General features: G+C 36.7%; 1 protein-coding gene across 2 annotated transcripts; it reads left to right on the top strand.

Moving 5' to 3' along the window:
• Nucleotides 1-44: 44 nt before the first annotated feature.
• LOC141693387 (nucleolar GTP-binding protein 1) lies at nt 45-18,949 on the top strand. 2 transcript variants are annotated; one of them, XM_074498483.1, is made up of 14 exons: nt 45-221; nt 642-757; nt 1,377-1,497; nt 1,626-1,690; nt 1,940-2,053; nt 2,195-2,269; nt 13,631-13,669; nt 13,751-13,822; nt 15,206-15,319; nt 16,315-16,386; nt 16,460-16,496; nt 16,800-16,912; nt 17,662-17,868; nt 18,558-18,949. In XM_074498483.1, the coding sequence occupies exons 1-14, from the start codon at nt 149-151 to the stop codon at nt 18,657-18,659; spliced, it is 1,320 nt and encodes a 439-aa protein (XP_074354584.1). In that variant the 5' UTR covers nt 45-148; the 3' UTR covers nt 18,660-18,949. The 2 variants fall into 2 exon arrangements, with proteins under 2 accessions (XP_074354584.1, XP_074354583.1); XM_074498482.1 differs by having other exon boundaries at nt 46-221; nt 642-763.
• The last annotated feature ends 970 nt before the right edge of the window (nt 18,950-19,919 follow it).

The raw sequence follows: 19,919 nt of genomic DNA, 5'->3' as shown, positions 1-19,919 counted from the left end.
GATGAAGCCCAGTCCATTTTAAACACATGTGAGTCAACTCGGTGACTCGATAAGAGTTGCGTCACTCACAAAACTAAGCTATACACACTACTGCTACGGCCCGTTAAACCCCTCCAAGGAAAAAAGGGTGGAGAGAATTGAGCTGGCTATGGCTGCAAGTTCTAGTCTTTGGCAACTTCCTTCCACTAAATTCCTCTGTAATGTCTCCAAACTTGCTAAAGGTTCTCTCTCTCTCCCCCCCCCCTATCTCTCTATCTCCTTGATATATATGATTCCATGATTTCATTTAATTAACATGTATGCTGTTGGAAAATGAAATATAGTGAAGATAATCTCTACATCAGAACTAAAATATCCACACATTGTTTATGATATTAACATTGTTCTTATGTTGTTATTATAATGCACTTGTTGGTTAGAAATTTTAGGAATTAATTAAAATTTATAAAAGATTTTTAACTTGTTAAATTTGAAGTCAAGATTATATGACTTGCTTGAATTAGCAAGTGTAGCTGTAGGTTTAATTCAGAAGAATGTGTTTGTGTATATATATGTCTCTATTTTTTGTCATGCTAGATTTTATCTGTAATATCGTAACTCTGTAATGGTTTTTGCTAACAGGATTGTATGTTTATATGCAGTGCGTGGTGTGGTATACAACCCGAAGATGGATGTGTTTCGGGGTGTCCAGACTATTGCATATACGATTGTGAATGGAAGCTATGTGCAAAAGGCACCCACTGAGCTACAGGACAAAGTAAAGGTGTTTTAGTTGTATTAACATTTTATGTGTAAGCATATATAGCAGAGTATATATTAAAACGAGAAGCTAATAGATTTTGTCAGAATTATAGATTAAGTGTGATCTAGAAATAAGTATGAAGGAAATCCCTTTTCGCAATAAGCAAAGATGTTTTTCGTAGTGAGGGTGCTTTTAGTAGTGGTTCATAAAAGAGTGTGTCGACGTTCCGTATGTTTATTAAAGTTGTGGTTTGGGTGTAGTTTATGATAAATAAATCACATAATGAAGGAGCTAATTATTGTTTTCATTTTTTCAATCATGAAAAATAGTCAAATTGTGGTTCTTGTTAATGTAGTTAGATAATATGAATACCGACTCCATGAATATAGATTCACAGTTTCCCTTTGATGTACTTACATGTAATCAGTTTTTAATTGGAGATTTAAAGCTGCACACAATTTTAGATACAATTGAACCACCCTTGAGAAAGATATAGGATTCTAGTTAGCATTTTAATGTAGGACAACAATAAAAACACAAGGTAAAGATACAATTATGTGGATTAACCGCAAAATATCCTCTTTAAGAAATGCTTATACAGAGAATAATGTCAGTTTTTCTCTCTCAATTGCAGGACAAAAATTTATCAACAATTGATTCTGTCGGGGCCTTTCAGAAGCTACCTATGGTAATGCCATCCGTTGATGTTTATAACTCTGCGTTGAAAAAGGCAAAGAGGGTCCCACCGACAAAGGGTAAAGAATCACTTTAGCATCTTGCATTTTCATGTATAAAGTTTTAAAATACATAGTTCCGCTTGAATTAAGGCATTCGATTATTGACTGAACTGCTAACTATGATATTTAGTTTGCATGTTACATAGGCATTCTTAATATTGCAAAACGTGAGAGAAACAAAGGAGCAAAACAACTTGATGCATTGATGAAGGTAACATCCCAGCCTTATTATGAGGCCTGTTATAGATGATAGAGACATGTTGAAACATTTTGAATCTGATTCTAATTTTAAGTTTGTTATTTTCTCTTTCTTTTGTTTTGTTTACATTAATTACATTAAGCATAGAATTAAATGTTCATATGCTAATTGGTAGTGCTATTATATACTTATTATTAGATGTACAGTTTCCAAATGTTTCTCCTATGAGGCTAATATCTTGGCCTTTGTAATAATCTAAAGGAGCTGGCTGTCTCTTTAAGAACATACAAGGAAAATTTTCCGAGAAAACAAAGTTTACACCCTTATGAAAGATCACTTATTGATTTGACTCTTGGAGATGGCAACTATGAAGAGGTAAATGACACTTTTAAAGGAGATACAGTATTTTAACATATTTTCTGCTTCTAAAAGGGGTCATCTTTGTTTATACAATTATACTAAAATACTTTTAAGATGGATTTTTGTGGATCATATATCAGTCCTAATAATTTGCAGGTATTGAAAAAAGTTGAGGCTCTGAGAAAGAAAGTTGTATCTGTTGGAAAAGAGCATGCCTCCCTGTGCGCCCAGGTTGGCATTTACCTTCTTAATAAGAATTTGATAGCTGTTTTTTCTTTTTGCTTTCAGTATTTGGTGATTGATCAACAACGTAATTGGCTACTTTACTATGCTCGTAAACTGGTAGTAGCAGTTAACAGTAGTGCTTTTAATAAAGTATAGATATTTAGATAGTGTACTGCTACTTTATTTGCAATTGTATTGGTATAGTCGAAAAATTGGGAGCTCATATGAAACAAGAATATAAGTGCTGCATTGATCCTTTTTTTGGCAATAACGAAGAGCAGAAATCTGCTGGTAATTGGTAAATGGAATGTTGACCATCAGAGACTCCGTGGAAGTCATTATGACCTTGTTGGAGTTGTCCCCGGTCTCTGTGGTGTTAAAATTAAAAGACTATAATGAAAGTAATTTGCTTGCATTATAGAGACATATTGACTATTCGTGTCTAATATAAAGTGCGACTGCTTGCCGAGTTCGTATAATATTCAGTGAGGATAAATGTCTTGGTTAAATTCGTCCTCTCCTACCTCTGTCTGCAGGGTTCTCTTGCAGACGCCACACTGTTCTAGACTGTTCTGACCACGTACTTGACCGCCTCTGCAAATGGTTTTGACACATGCCATTTGGAGTGTAAATAGCTCCAAAAGATTTGGCTTACAGAAAAATAATTAAACAGCTTTCAGCAAGATCCAATTTCCCACTCTATTACCTAATAATATATGCAAACTTAAATTGAATTCAAATAATATCTGCAAGGCTTATGCTATCGAATGTCCCTCCCTCCCCTCTAAGCAATAAGAGGCCGAAGGTTCAAGTCTCATTTTAGGTATGTGTGCGTGAGTACCAAAGTTCTTGTAATTTACCTTAACCAAAAAAAACCCTGACCCCTGAACAAAATCTAAACTAAACTATACTAGTATAATAAGCCAACTAGTTTACACTGCCGACACTCTATATCTCAGTGGCGGACACATTCAAAGGCCAGAGCAAGCCATGACCCAGGCTGAAAATTTTTGGCCTCTTATTTATTTATTTATTATTATTTTTTTATGTATGAATGGCCCAACCCAATCCACAATTTTAATTAATTGGCCCAGTCAGTTTAACAGGTTAAAGTGTATATGTGATGTATAAAAAACAAAACTAAAACAAGTCAGTGAGACAAAGACTAAAGAACAAGAAAGAAAACAAACCAAAGAAAAGAAACCCGAGGCTGGGAGACACAGATAGGCAAAAAAGAGAGCATGAGGTGAGCAGTTTAAAGCTTCAAGAAATTTAAAGTAAATAATCACTCAAGTTTGTCATCTTCTGAACAGGTTTGTCCTCTAAGGCTCTAACACGTACCTATTTAATTAGTTTATTTTTCTTGTTCTCTAAACTCTAATTAGGATATATGTATTACCAATTTGGGGGGTTTTTTGTGTGCTATTTGTTAGTGCTTTTAACTTTTAAGTATTGTTTTGAAGTACCAAATTATTGAACGTTAATTATTAAACAGTGATGGAGAGATATTTTCCTAAAAGAAAGATGGATGATGTAGTTAATCAAGAACCCCAATGACTTGAACTACAAGTGTGCGCCCACGTGTTGAGATAAATTTAGATGACTTACCAATTGATCCGGGTAAACGAGAAAGTATTTATAGTTTGGATGCTAATGATAGAGAAAGAATAAGAAGATTTTACTTGCAAAAGGGTCCGGTTCAACCAAAAATGATTTTTCCAGAGAGACAATTTGGAAAAAGAACACGTAAATTCGTTTCTACTTGGTTCGGCGACCATTCGAGTTGGCTTGAATATAGTGTGTCGGAGGATTCATGCTATTGTTTGTATTGTTATCTCTTTAAACCGAAGTATGGTAGTCAAAGTGGCGGGGATGTTTTTGTTACTAAGGGATTTACTAATTGGAAAGAAGCGGTGAAAAAATTTAAGGAACATATTGAAGATGTCAATAGTGTTCACTATAAATGTATGAAAGCTTGTAAAGATCTATGTAATGAACGGTCTGAAACCACACAACCTGATCACATACACTAGGAGGGGTAAAAAGGGAAGCACAAGACAAAAAGGCAAGGAAGGAAATGCAAGTAAAGTAGAAGGGCAAAAGGGGCAAAACTGAAGAGAGGATAAAAGGGAGAGAGGAAAGGAATTAGGGCATCGATTATCTTGTCAATTGCTTACTGTTATTTCTTTTGGGAGAGAACGGACCTCTCGAATTGTCCGTAGCTGTAATCTCAAACCAGTAAATCAGAGAATATATTGAGCTAGTTCGCAATTACGTTATAATTATAATTAAGTAGTTAAGAATTGTAGCTGATTTGTTACAAGTGGTATCAGAGCACTTACGATCGATTAATGGGGTCGCCGACAGTAGCACAACGGGTGGAGATGTTGGAGGAGAAATTGACAGGTCTGGAGGGTACGATATCGGACATGGTGTCGAAGGCAGTGGAACGGGCTGTGGAAGCTATGCATCATTCTTTGTCTGAGATGTTGTTGGAAGGGCAGTCCAAAATAACGAAGCAGATAGGCGTATATCTGGATGCGATGGCAGGGCGTTTGGAAGCTCGAGTACAACGCACTCGTGATTTTCACGAATCACTGATAAATTCAATGAAAAATGAGCAATTAAAGTTCCAATCGGAGATGCGAACATCGTTGACTGAGATTCAGACGGGTCAAATACCAGTAGTAAACCGCCCGGAGGGTAGTGTGAACAAGATGATGGCATCACCGAGATCTATTGGGATTTTTGGGGGAAATGAGTGTTATGGGCAAGAGAATGGGGGGAGGCCAATAGACGGTGGGAGTGGACAACTTTTCGATGGAGGAGGTTATGGTGGAGTTGGGGTATTTGGTGGAGCAGGAGGTATGCATACAGGAGGAGGTACTGGAGGGCCGGTTATTAATGGGAATACAAGCGGAGCAAGTGGAATGGGAGGAAGTAATGGGAATGGAGCAGGGGGATGGAGGTATCGAAAATTAGATATGCCGATCTTCGAAGGAGTGGATCCAGATGGGTGGATATTGAGGATTGAGAGGTATTTCAGTTTTTACCGGTTGTCGGAGGCGGAGAAACTCGAAGCGGTGGTAGTGGCTTTGGAAGGAGACGCACTCCGTTGGTTCCAGTGGGAAAATAAGCGAAGACCTATTAGAAGGTGGGACGAGTTGCGAGAATTTATGTTACGACAATTCCGACCTTCAAGTGGAGGCTCTCTGTGTGAACAATGGCTAGCTACAACACAAACTACTTCAGTTATGGAATATCGCCGTAAATTCATTGAAACTGCAGCTCCTTTGGAACGACTACCGGAGGAGATTATGATGGGGCAATTTCTGAATGGATTAAAAGAAGATATTAGAGCGGAGGTGCGACTGCTTAATCCTATAACTCTCGAACAGGCAATGGAATTAGCTTTAAGGGTGGAGGAGCGGAATAAAGTGAGTGGATACCGGAAACAAGGGTTAGGTGGATTAAAGGTTGCCAATACTCTACTGTATCATTTTGAAGCCCCAATGTTGGGGGATCTACGACCTATAGTCTTCAGTCCAGCCCCACGTCAGTTCGTAGCTGGGTTTCGCAAACAGGGGAGTCTCAAAGCTCGATCAGCTCACCAAAGCCATCGAACCAGTCAAATCCAAGCAAACCAGGTGGTGAGATGAGGCGATTAACTGATAAAGAATTGCAGGAAAAAAGGGCACGAGGGTTGTGTTTCAGATGCGATGAAAAATGGTCTATGGGGCACAGGTGCAAACGGAGAGAGTTAAGTGTGCTGCTGATTGAAGAAGACGATGAAGAAGGAACAGATTTCACAGGCAGTGATCCTCCCATGTCACCGAAGGATGAGAACTTAACAGAGGTAACTGTTCATCCTGAAGTGTCATTAAATTCTGTAATCGGGTTATCAAACCCAAAAACGATGAAGTTGAGAGGCGTTATAAGGGGAAAAGAAGTCGTGGTCATGATAGACCCAGGTGCTACGCACAATTTTGTGTCGATAGCCGTAGTACAGGAGTTAGAAATTCCAGTGGATGAAATTGGGGGTTTTGGTGTGTCTTTGGGAAATGGAGCTACTATCCGGGGTCGTGGATTGTGTAAAAAGGTGGAATTAATTCTGGATGGCAGTGTGGAAATTACAGTAGATATGTTGCCATTAGAACTAGGGAATTCAGATGTTATATTGGGTATACAATGGCTGGAGACGCTGGGCACGGTGGTGAACAATTGGCGAACTCAAGTAATGCAATTTGAAGCGGAAGGACGGATGATTACATTAGTGGGAGATGCTTCACTGGTGCATTCCCAGATTTCTTTAAAAGCCATGATAAAGACATTACGAAAGGAGAAACAGGGATATTACATAGAGTTAAATGTAGTGGAAAGAATAAAGCCAGAAAACAACACTGCTGAAGAAGAACGAGATGGGATTCCTGAGTGTTTGAGTCACGTAATTGAGAAAAATTCTATTGTATTTGAGACTCCAAGGGGATTGCCACCAAAACGAGGACATGAACATGCCATCATACTTAAAGAGGGATCAAACCCAGTAGGAGTACGACCCTACCGATACCCTCAATGTCAGAAGGACGAAATCGAAAAGCTTATTAAAGAAATGTTGGAAGCAGGACTCATAAAGCCATCAAGTAGCCCTTACTCTAGTCCAGTGTTATTAGTTAAGAAACGGGACGGGTCGTGGAGGTTCTGCGTGGATTACAGAGCATTAAACAAAGAAACCATCCCTGATAAATATCCAATCCCGGTAATAGATGAATTGCTTGATGAGCTTCATGGCGCTGCAGTGTTTTCCAAGCTGGATTTGAAAGCCGGTTACCACCAAATACGAGTTCAACCGCAAGATACGCACAAGACAACATTTAGGACCCACGACGGTCATTACGAATTTCTGGTGCTTCCTTTTGGCTTAATGAATGGTCTGGCAACTTTTCAGTCACTTATGAATGACGTTCTTCGACCCTTCTTACGTAAGTTCGTCTTAGTGTTCTTTGACGATATTCTTGTATACAGTAAGACACTTGAAGAGCACTGCCACCATGTACAGGTTGTTTTGGAGACGCTGGTGCAAAATAATTTGGTGGTAAACAGAAAAAAATGTGATTTCGGAAAAAATAGAGTGGCATACTTGGGTCATGTGGTTTCTGCTCAGGGTGTCTCGGTGGATGAAGACAAAGTGCAGTCCATTTTAGATTGGAAACAACCTACAAACTTAAAAGAACTTCGCGGTTTTTTGGGCTTAACGGGTTACTACCGGAAGTTCGTAAAGCTATACGCCCACATTGCACAACCATTGACTGACCAGCTGAAGAAGGATGCATTTGGGTGGACAAATGCGGCTACCTTGGCATTTGAGGCCTTAAAGCATGCTATGATAAACCCACCAGTTTTGGTCTTACCAGATTTTCGGAAAATGTTCATAGTCGAGACAGATGCGTCGGGGTTTGGTTTGGGAGCCGTATTAATGCAAGAAAACAGGCCGGTGGCATTTTTTAGTAAACTGTTGGGACCACGGGCAAGACTCAAGTCAATATACGAGAAAGAGCTTATGGCTATCTGCTTGGCTGTTCAAAAGTGGCGCCATTACTTGTTGGGTCGCCATTTTATTGTCAAAACGGACCAACAAAGTCTGCGGTTTATTATGCAACAACGAGAGGTTGGAGCAGATTATCAAAAATGGATTACGAAATTGCTGGGTTTCTCGTTCGAGGTTCAGTTCAAACCTGGAAGTTCAAACCGTGTGGCAGATGCACTCTCCAGAAAAAATGAAGGAGACATTGAACTTGGCTCGCTGTTGACGACTGCAGATGTGGATTGGTCAAAATTAGATAAAGAGGTCACTGCTGATCCATTGCTACACCAGATTCGGGATGATTTGTTGACAGGGGCCAAAGAACACACCCATTTTACACTGAAAGAAGGCCGGTTGTTGTATAAGGGTCGATTTGTTATTCCTCAGAAATCATCTTTTATTCCTATTGTTTTGCAAATGTATCACAATTCCCCGATAGGAGGCCATTCCGGGGATGTTAAAACATACTTAAGGATTGCAGCAGAATGGTTCTGGGTCGGAATGAGAAAAGATGTGGCAGCGCACGTGCAACAGTGTGAGGTTTGTCAAAGGCATAAAGTTTCACAGCAGGCCCCTGCTGGACTTCTACAACCCTTGCCGATTCCTATGCGGGTTTGGGAAGATATCACACTAGATTTTGTTGAAGGGCTGCCCGTGTCAAACGGGATGAATACGATACTGGTAGTAGTCGACAGGTTGTCAAAATATGCACATTTTGTGGCCTTAAAACACCCGTTTACTGCGTTCACAGTAGCAGCTCTGTTTGTGAGGGAAATTGTTAAACTTCATGGATTTCCTGCATCTATAATTTCAGATAGAGACAGAATATTTTTAAGCACGTTCTGGATGGAGCTATTTCGAATTCAGGGTACCACTTTAAAGAGAAGCACGTCCTATCATCCGCAGACGGACGGTCAAACGGAGGTCGTAAACAAAACCTTAGAGACGTATTTGCGGTGTTTTGCAGGGGAACAACCTAAATCGTGGTCTAAGTGGCTACACTGGGCGGAGTTTTCCTATAATACATCTCCACATATGTCAACCAAGCTCACTCCGTTTAAAGTGTTGTATGGTAGAGATCCTCCAGTGGTCAACCGTTTAGGTAGGGGACACTATCCCGTTGACACGGTGGAAGCTACTCTCCAGGAACGAGACGCAATTTTGGACGAATTACACTTAAATCTCATTAAAGCCCAACAGAAAATGAAAATCAATGCTGATAAGAAACGTCGTGATGATCATTTTACTGTTGGAGACAAAGTCTATGTCAAGATACAGCCATATCGACAACAAACATTGGCTCGTCGTCCTTACGAGAAAATGGCAGCTAAGTTTTATGGTCCCTTTGAGGTGCTGCAACGTATTGGTCAGGTGGCGTATAAGTTACAATTGCCAGACAATAGTAAAATTCACCCTGTTTTCCACATTTCTCAGCTTAAACGTGCCATAGGGTCACTGCCATCAAGTCCCACCATTCCCGACAAGCTGATTACAGAATTAGAATTGGTGGCCGAACCAGAGGATGCTGACACATTGGCTGCAAGGTTTGCAGACTTTCACCTTGAGGACAAGGTGAGACTTTGGCCCCCGGGAAATGTAATGAACGGTCTGAAACCACACAACCTGATCACATACACTAGGAGGGGTAAAAAGGGAAGCACAAGACAAAAGGGCAAGGAAGGAAATGCAAGTAAAGTAGAAGGGCAAAAGGGGCAAAACTGAAGAGAGGATAAAAGGGAGAGAGGAAAGGAATTAGGGCATCGATTATCTTGTCAATTGCTTACTGTTATTTCTTTTGGGAGAGAACGGACCTCTCGAATTGTCCGTAGCTGTAATCTCAAACCAGTAAATCAGAGAATATATTGAGCTAGTTCGCAATTACGTTATAATTATAATTAAGTAGTTAAGAATTGTAGCTGATTTGTTACGATCTAATGCATGAAAAATAACACATAGAAATTGTTATATCAAATTAGTCGGAACAAAGTCGAATTGATTATTGCACTCGTTTAGTTGCAAGTGTTGATGTTGTTAGATTGTGTTTAAGTCAAGCATTAGCCTTTCGTGGACATGATGAGTCGGAAGATTTTACAAAGAAAGGTAATTTTATCACATTCTTACAATTTCTTGCGGATCATAATGAAGAAATTAAGTAGGTTGTGTTGGATAAAGCTCCCGAAAATAATTAAGTAACATCGCCAAGTATTCAAGAAGATATTGTGAGGGCAATGGCTCTTGAGACAACAAAGATTATTCTTAATGAACTTGGAGATGATTTATTCTCTATTCTAGTAGATGAATCTCGTGACATATCGATTAAAGAACAAATAGTTGTTCTTTTGCGTTATGTAGACAAGCGTGGGTGTATTGTTGAACGATTTCTGGGGGTTGTACATGTTAGTGACAAAACTTCCCTTTCACTCAAAGCCGATATAGAAGAACTTCTTGAAAAGCATAATTTGAGCATTACCAATGTATAAGGTCAAGGATATGATGGAGCAAGTAATATGCAAGGAAAATTTAATGGTTTAAAAAGTTTGATCTTAAAAGAAATCCTTGTGTTTTTTATGTTCACCGTTTTGCTCATCAATTACAACTAGCACTTATTGGTGGTGTAAGGAAAGATAGAAAAATATCAATGTTCTTTACACAAATAGCTAGCATTACAAATATTGTTTCCGGATCTTGTAAACGTCAAGACTTGCTTCGTGACAAACAAAGTGAAGAAGTAATTGAAGGGCTTTGTAATGGTGAGATTGTTACCGGAAAGGGCTTAAATCAAGAATCAACTTTAAAAAGACTGGGTGATACACGTTGGTGTTCTCATTATTCAAGTTTGTTGAGCTTAATTAGATTGTTTAATCCGGTTAATAGTGTACTTGAACATATTGTGGAGCACACGGATGATCAAGGTCTTCCAGGTAATGCCGAATTAATGTTGTTAACAATAAACAACATTGATTTTGTATTTTTCTTACACTTGATGAAAAATATTTTGGGGATTAATGATGGGCTATCACGTCGTGCCTTGAAAAGAAAAGATCAAGATATTGTAAATGCAATGCATCTTGTTAATGTCACTAAATCTTTGCTTAAAATAATGAAGAGAGATGGATGGTAGGACTTTATGCAAGAAGTTACATCATTTTGTGAAAAACATGAGATTGTAGTTCTTGACATGAATGCAAGTTTTGTGGATCTAAGAAGAGCCTTAAGAAAGTCCGAGGTGTTGACAAATTATCATGTTTATCATAATGACAAGTTTTGGGATATTTTAGAAAAATAAGTTATAGAATTGAATGACCGATCTAGTGAAGTTGTTACTGACTTACTCTTAGGCATGTCATGTCTTGATCCACAAAATTCTTTTTGTGCTTTTGATAAGAAGTTGATCAAGTTTGCGAAATTCTATCCTTCTGAATTTTCTCCTATAAAAATTATGGAGTTTGAAAGGGCACTTGCGTTTTACTTTAAATAAGTAAGTCATGATGATAGGTTCTCTACATTAAATGGAATTGCGGGACTTGGTAAAAAATGGTTGAAAGCGGAAAGCATTTGATTCATCGATTGGTCTATCTACTTATAAAGTTAGCTATGCTTTTACCCGTGGCAACTGCCGGAGTTGAGAGATCTTTCTTCGCTATGAATATTGTAAAGGCTAGGCTTCGTAATAGAATCGGAGATGAGTGGCTAAATGATTTATTATTCACTTATGTTGAACGAGATATTTACTTGACCTTTAAGACCGATGATGTACTTCAAAGATTTTAAAATATGAAAATCCGTAGAATAGCGTTGTGATTGTAAGTTTAAGTATGTAAAATCTTATTGTTATTATAAGAATTTTGATGGTAGATTATGTATAAAGAAATTATGATACATTTTGGCCCTCCCTATGCAAATATCCTGTGTCCGCCACTGTATATACTATATAAGAAAACTAAATACTATAATAAGAAAACTAGGGATTTGTATTTTGGCTGACCCCTCATTTTTTGTTAACATTTTCAATCAAGTTAGTGAGAATTATTAGATTTATTACTGAATTTATTCTATATGTAGGTCTCTGATTCGAATCACACCAATAACATATCAAAATTAAATATTAAATGTTATTTTATAGAAAGGTATAAGGTTCGAATCTCGCCAACAACTTATTTAAATTATACGTTTATAATATTACGCCCTCAACAATTGCAGTTTTTTTTGCTGAAAAACAGTTTAAAAAACAGCTTTTCTGAAAATTGTATGTAGCCCAAAAGCCGCTTTTAGAAAAAGATGGACCTCCCCATGTTTTTGAAATAAGCCTGTGGGAAGCGATTGCTGATTTCAGTATCAAAATTCATCAAAAACTTAATTTTTTAAATTAAAACCAAAATTATGCGCGAATCAAAAGATATTACCAAACTTTATCTGATTTTTTTAACAACATTTTTTTGCCAGCAATTTGTTTTTTTTTAATATAACATCATTTTTTATCAACAATTCCAAATGAAGCCTTATGTTTTAAAATGTAAGATCTGTATATTGTCAAAATTCTATCAACTACATTATTATATTATATATTTTATTTAGTTAGATATCATATACTCTTAAAATAGATTATAATTATAATATATCATTTAAACTTTAACTTGAATTATAATTTATTATTTTCAATTAAATATTATTTAAGGTATATATTGTGCATCGCGTCGTAAGCTAGTATTAATAAATAAAAATCTGAAGCAATTAACGACACTAGCATCCTACTTTAATTTATGAGTGTCACAGAAGCACTTATTTGTCGACAAAGGCAACCATGTATAAAGCATGTATTCCATGCGTCCCCCTAGCAGTGGTTGTGGACAGTTGGGATTACCAACAATGGAGAGCTTTTTGAGTTGGTGTAGATTAGACACTTGCTAGTTTAGTAGCACCAATGACGGAGCACAATAATTTTGTTGGTGTATCGACAATGGCATGTTTACTTAATATGTGTTTGCGTATTAAGGTATATATTGTGCATCGCGTCGTAAGCTAGTATTAATAAATAAAAAACTGAAGCAATTAACGACACTAGCATCCTGCTTTAATTTATGAGGGTCACAGAAGCACTTATTTGTCGACAAAGGCAACCATGTATAAAGCATGTATTCCATGCATACCCCTAGCAGTGGTTGTGGACAGTTGGGATTACCCACAATGGAGAGTTTTTTGAGTTGGTGTAGATTAGACACTTACTAGTTTAGTAGCACCAATGACAGAGCACAATAATTTTGTTGGTGTACCGACAATGGCATGTTTACTGTATATGTGTTTGCGTATTAATTATTGAAAGACTAAAGAGAATTTAAGGTGAAAGACTAGAGAGAATTGGAGAATATTTCCTTGGTAATATGTAGAATATATTACTCTATAGTTCTATTACATGAGAGAAGGTCTTTTGTAAACTTGGATGTAGCATATTACCATCTCTCAGGCTCCACAAGATTCTAACTAATTTCTGATTGATTAATATCGTGTGTGTTGCATCTAAAGATAATAGATAACGTGATCCAGTTAAGCCCTCAACTTGACACGATTTTTAGAGTTGTAAGTTGGTGGTTCGAACCATGGTAACCCCCTTATGTATTGTTAAATATTTGATTTAGATAAAAGGTTATTTGTTGCCCCTAAAGATTGGCTCCTAGTGTTCCACTCTTCAATCCCAGATACTGGGTTTGCTGAGGGAAAAGGAAGGATAAAGACATTATGATCTATACCGCCACTAAAATTTTAAATGGTTATCTTTTACTTTTTTGCAGTCTTCGACCAAGAAAGAGGCACAAGAACGATTAGACGAGGTATGCTCTTTAATCCAATGCCGACTTGTTTTGATCTTTATATATGTTCTAGTTAACATACTTATTAACATTAATCTGCAGGGGATGAAAAGCCTGGAAGAGGTTTTTAAAAGTCAAGGAAAAGCAGTTGATGAATTATTAATTATAGCAAAGGTAATTCATCGACTTCTACAGACTGGATATTTAACAGTTGTAATGAAACAAGAAACATGTGGACATATTAATGTTTAAATCCCGTGGGAACTCTGAAGTTCTCAATTTAAACGTTCAAGTTTAACATATCTAAATGTTCCGATGCTTATGTAGTTCAACTCTATTGTATAACAAAAGTATTCTCATGGTTATAGAGATCTTTGGTCAAAAGATGTATTGTCAAGAAACCCCAACCGGTACCACATCAGCTCATCTCAGGTCCTACACGTGACTTGTAAATTGGACTTACTGAGGGGCAGGACTGCACTAGTGGCCCTTCCACCTGGACAGCGGGGAAATTTCCCACGCCCCCAGGATTCGGACCTTTATTGCTTTGGTTAATAACTAGCGCTCTCACCAACTCGGTTAGACATCCGGAGGTTGCTTTTAGAGATCTTACAACTTGGAATTTAAACAAACATCCTGATTGGTTATTAATGCATTCAATTGAATGCAAACAAATTATTTTATATTATTTAATGATCAAATATTCAGAAAGTACTGAACTACTGATGTTTAACTAAATTACCTAATATATTTACCCTAGATATTGGTGCACATGAAATATATTTCTAAATAAAAGTATAAATAATGTTCTTACAAATATGTAAACTCCTCTATTATAAATTAAAGATCTTGTAAAATAATAGAGAAGGCGAAATTGTCTATGAAGCAAGGTACACAAAAGGGCGTTGAAAAAGCTTAGTAAGATAATAGATAGCTTGGAAAAGGTATTTTTTTCATTATTGTTATAAATGAGGAGAAAGATCCCCAAACATATTATTCTTGAGTTGACACGTGACAATATATCATTAATAATTTTGGAGTAATTGTGCTTTATTTGAGTTATAGTTATATTTTACATATATTTGGATATAAAAAATACTAATTAAAATATTTTGGATATAGCCTATTTGGATATATTTTAGATATATTTGAATTCCAAAGAACATATGGTCAGATCTCCAAAAAATGTTTAGAAGCTAATTAAGAAAAACATTTTGAAATAGACGGAGTAAGAGAATTGGTGGACTGTAATAATTACCGAGGGAGGGGAGGGGAAACTTGTTATTAGAAAGTGAACTGTGTCTGTGACAACGTATTGAGATAGTGAGTCTTTACTTTAGTTATTGTTTCTTTTCTTTGGAGTTAATATTGTGGATTCCTAATTCAGCTCACTCACACCTAGCTCTTGTGTTTGTTAAACAAAAATAAGTCTCTTATCTTTCATTTTCTCGGATTGAATATTACATGTCTGACTTTCTTGTTACATTCATAATTTACTTTTTGCTCTTCGTTATCTAATGATTATTGACAATGCATATTTTTACTTCATGTTTGCAGGCTTTGCGTGCAATGCCAGTAGTTGATCTGGAGACACCAACACTTTGTCTTGTTGGAGCTCCTAATGTCGGAAAATCGTCTTTGGTTCGGCTACTCTCAACAGGGAAGCCGGAGGTAGGTATACAGACTTTAAATGGATTGTATAATTAGGTTATATAATTAGATTCATATACACTTTGAACATGTGAGTTCATTGTGTACTTTTCGTGCCCTTTTTGATATTTTTTATTATGTGCAATGCTTATAAGCTTTAATGATGTTCAATGCCTAAAAATTCTGTAAACTTCCCTGCTGTATATAAAAGCAGTTGTGTTATTTGTCCCTAATTATACATGCTCGTACAAAATAGAGTTACCAAGATTGAAATAACTTATGTGGCACCCGAGTACACCGATAACAATTCAGAGTAGTCCCTTGGGATATAATTCCGATAGGGCATGGGGAAATCAGCCGGTCTTTCTTAGAAAATAATTATGTTTCTATTGTGTAGGATCTCATAGTGGAAAGATTTGTAAATAAACTCAAATGGAAGTCTGCTTCATTGGAAGTAGCTTGCATTGCTAGAGTAGTACTTCCTAGTTTCTAGTTTGCGCATGCTTGCACATTTTCTGCATACTTGTAAATGTGGCAAGCAGAACTAGAGAGTTTTTGGTAAGGTAGCTTTGGTTTACTATGGCTGAAGTCTGGAGCAATTTAATGAAATCTCTGATGTTATCCCAGTAAAACTCTCCTGGAATATTATATGTTATGTGACATGTATTTATTGACCTTAGAAATACAGTAGCACCTTTGGTGGGTAAGCATAGATACCAAAATTTTGGTGTTGTCTCAGTGTTAAAATATTGAAATGAGAATAGAGAGATTTTCATTTGACTTTGAATACATGTAGCGTCCCCACAATATTTCCACAATAAAAAATTAAATTCTGGAGGAATGATATGTTTGCTTTGTTAGAGATTTGTCAAATTTAGGTGTAACATCTGTATTTCAAGTGAAAGAAGTTTTTAAATTTGTCTTTATCTTCCTTAAACTACTCATGTTATATATCCTCCAACATTCTATGGTTGTAATATAACAGTCAACTGAGTCTTCTTCCCCATGGCGCACAGATCTGCAACTACCCTTTCACTACTAGAGGAATTCTAATGGGTCATATTCATTTAACATACCAGAATTTTCAGGTACCTTATATATTATGCATAACTTATTTAATCAATATTATCCTTTTGCTATCTAAATTTAATATGACTGCAGGTGACAGATACACCTGGTATCTTGAGGAGGCGAGATGGTAGACTTTTCCTCTATTAGCATGTTCTTTGTCTTCACTTTTTTTTATAATAAAATTTTCATTTCCTCGTGAGTAATCACTTGGTAGTTTTGCTCTTCACTTGTGAAAGAATTATACTTAAACTATTTTATTAAAGTTCAGATTTTAAGTCAATATAGTTATTTTGAGAGCATTATTATTTATTCAAATTATTAAAATTTTCCATGTCTTTGTGTGCAATTCAAGTTTTGGCCTAGGATCAGGAATATTGTTATTGTGCTAGAATTTTCACAAATTAGTCATTTTTCTTGTTTGCACCTGTAGAGGACAGAAATAATTTAGAAAAGCTGACTCTTGCCGTCCTCTCTCATTTGCCAACTGCCGTACTGTATGTTCATGATCTGTCGGGGGAATGCGGGACCTCACCTTCTGATCAGGTATCTTTTTTACATGTGCTTTGCAAGTGATTTCCTTATGAATCTAAAATCTGCTGCAAGTTTCAGTTAAATATATTCATCATGTGTATGATGGATGAGTCTAGTCTAAAGTGTACAAATCTGAACTGTTATAAGTATATAATCCGAAGGTGCCTAAATCAAGTGGAGATTAAATCAGCCAGGCCTAGCATCATGTGTATGATGGATAATTCCGGTCTAAAGTGAAATAATCCTAACTGTTATAGTAAGGTGCCTAAATCAAGTGGAGATTAAATCAGCCAGGCCTAGCATCAGACTAATTTATGCGGGCGTGGATTTTTTAATCAAATTACCAAAATGTATGCTTGTATAACCACAAAAGACATGCATGGAATCATGGCATTATTTTAAGCATATTGTCAAAGGAAGCACTCTGATGTTTTTTAAAAGCGTTTACTGCTGTAGTATATGAGAATATCCCCCTTAGGTAATACTGTCAGATGCTGTGGTAAATTCCTTGGTCGGCATATCGAAGGTATGTCAGATAGTTCTTGTAAACAATTGTAAGATGTTGTCACATGTTTGCCTTTTAGGCATACAAAAAAGAACCACATAACTTGTGCTCCCGTTTCTATTGCCTCCATCTGTCTCCTTTAGCTCTGTATAACTAGCTGGTTAAAGAAAAAGATTTATACTACAGGGATTCTATTGTGGTTTGCTATCTTTTTTTCTCGTTAACCATCTAATATGCAGTATTATTTGTAATGCAGTATATCATTTACAAAGAAATTAAAGAAAGGTTCAGTGATCATCTCTGGATTGATGTTGTCTCCAAATGTGATCTACTGCAAGAGTCTCCAGTTGTTTACATTACAGAAGATAGTAATGCTGACAATACTGAGCTGGCCAGATACCGGAAAATGGGACCTGATGGATCCTTGCGTGTTTCAGTAATGAGTAAAGTGGGGATTGACGAGGTTAGTATACTTTAAATCATACAGCATTTATATAGTTCGTATTCATGATGTCACGAAGTCCTGGAGATATTTTTGTATCCCATTATTGTTCTAGACTTCTAGGTTGGAAATTAAAGTTCTCGTAGGGTGCCGACAATAATACACATCTTTGATATAAGTAAAATGTCCTGGATGAAAACATGTTATGAGCCGTGATTTTAGTTTGTAAGCTATTTATGTGATATGTCAGAAGTGTATATGGGAGGAGAGGAGCAATTTTATACTCTAAAAAGCACCAACTTGATAAGTAAATCTAACTACAAAATAGCAAAAGATATCTTCCCTGAAAGATACCTAGATATCCAATCTGAAACAAAAAACTTATTCAACTAAAACATTGCAACTTTAGTGTTCAACTAAAACACAGCAGCATTGAGTCATATAATTCAAAATAGTTACTCTGTTGGGGAGTCGAGGGAATGTTCTTTTCGAACAGATCTAACAGTAGGTCTATATTTTGGTATATAAGGGTGTGGATTTCAAAATGCATTACCTTTTAGAGTTGGCAATGCATTTTAAAATTGTTTTTTGTATTGATAATTATCTTGTAGGCACATGAAATGCCTAATCCAAAGCTAGTTTTCTAAGAGTACTTTTTGAAAATTTATATATTGTTGTACTGCTCTTAAAAAGTTGCCAATTGTACGCAGTTGAAGAGTAGGGTACACGAGATGCTGGTTTCTCAATTAGCGAGAATCAAAATCCCTGATAGCGAACAGGAAAACGTTGAAGTTCCAAAGCGTTTTTTGTGACGGTTATATTCTCTACATTAGAAGTGCAGCAAACTATTGTTTTAGCCTGGTTCATTTCCGATACATATCAAGGTAGTATCGCCATGATGCTGACTGCAGCTGACTTGTATATCAAGAGTTCTCTTATGAGTCTGTTGACTATTTACTCTGTAACAGAATACCTGGTCGACAAACAGATAGAAAAATTCTGCTTGGGGAGCTGAATTGGATATTTACATTAGCAGTAATGGACAGAATTTTGTAGAATGTTCAATTTTTCGCAGCTTTTTTATTATAAATTTGTGGGTTTCTGGTTTTGCTTCGATATCTAATTAGAAAAACCTCACATTGTGCATTCCAGTTTGGTAATCTTATCATGCAGCAGATTTTGTAAGATTCACACATGTCCGAAACACCCTGAAACCAGTTCCAGTACCCTGTAATAACCTCAGCAAACAAAGTGGTCATAACGAGGATAGGGGCTTGCTGATTTCATGAGCTTAACAGAATTTACTACATTTTTCAGTACTACTCCTGTCAGTCCTCCCAAAGCAAGTTACCGATGCCACCCACTACTGGGGCATGTGAAGATCAATCTTTTTATAAAAAATCAAACTGAAAAATTTGTAAAATTGCAATAACGTAAGCAACGCAGTGGAATGTGACAAGAAAATGTAGTTGTTGTCCCATTCCCATCTTTTAGCGTGGTGTCTAGTGTGGTAGCATTTGGATTTCATTGGGCACGAGACTTCAAAAAGAGCAAAACATAAAGGAGTATCCGGAGGTTAAATGTGTAATCTGCTACTATAGAATAATAATATTAACCCACATATTTTTTTAAAATGGCCCTAACTCTCACAAATTTAGAGTAAAACGTTCATAAAACATGCGTTTTTAATTATACATGATAGGGAAGAAAATAAGACTCGGGTATGTAATTAATGTTGCATTAATCATATCAGAATTTGGCCGACAGCTAGGCCCATTTCAGAAGGCCCGAAACCCTGAATATTAATTAATTTTGTAATTAATTAATAAGGGATAAGTCAGCTGATAAGATGAGTCCTAATGGAGAAATAAATCCTTGTAGATTGGTCTTCAAGGAACCTGGTGGGATAAGTAATCAGCTTCCTACCTTTTAGGACTCCAAAGTCCATTCTAATTCTGAGACTTGCCCACCAAGTCTCCTAACCCAAGTCCAATTCAAGGACTCCTAACATCTATATAAGGGGTTTCACCCCCATCAATCAGAACTACGTTTTTTGACTTGATCATTGGCAA

Source organism: Apium graveolens, chromosome 10 (assembly GCF_009905375.1).
Source record: "Apium graveolens cultivar Ventura chromosome 10, ASM990537v1, whole genome shotgun sequence".
NCBI classification, from domain to species: Eukaryota; Viridiplantae; Streptophyta; class Magnoliopsida; order Apiales; family Apiaceae; genus Apium; species Apium graveolens.
This window is presented reverse-complemented; position numbering and strand designations above follow the sequence as displayed.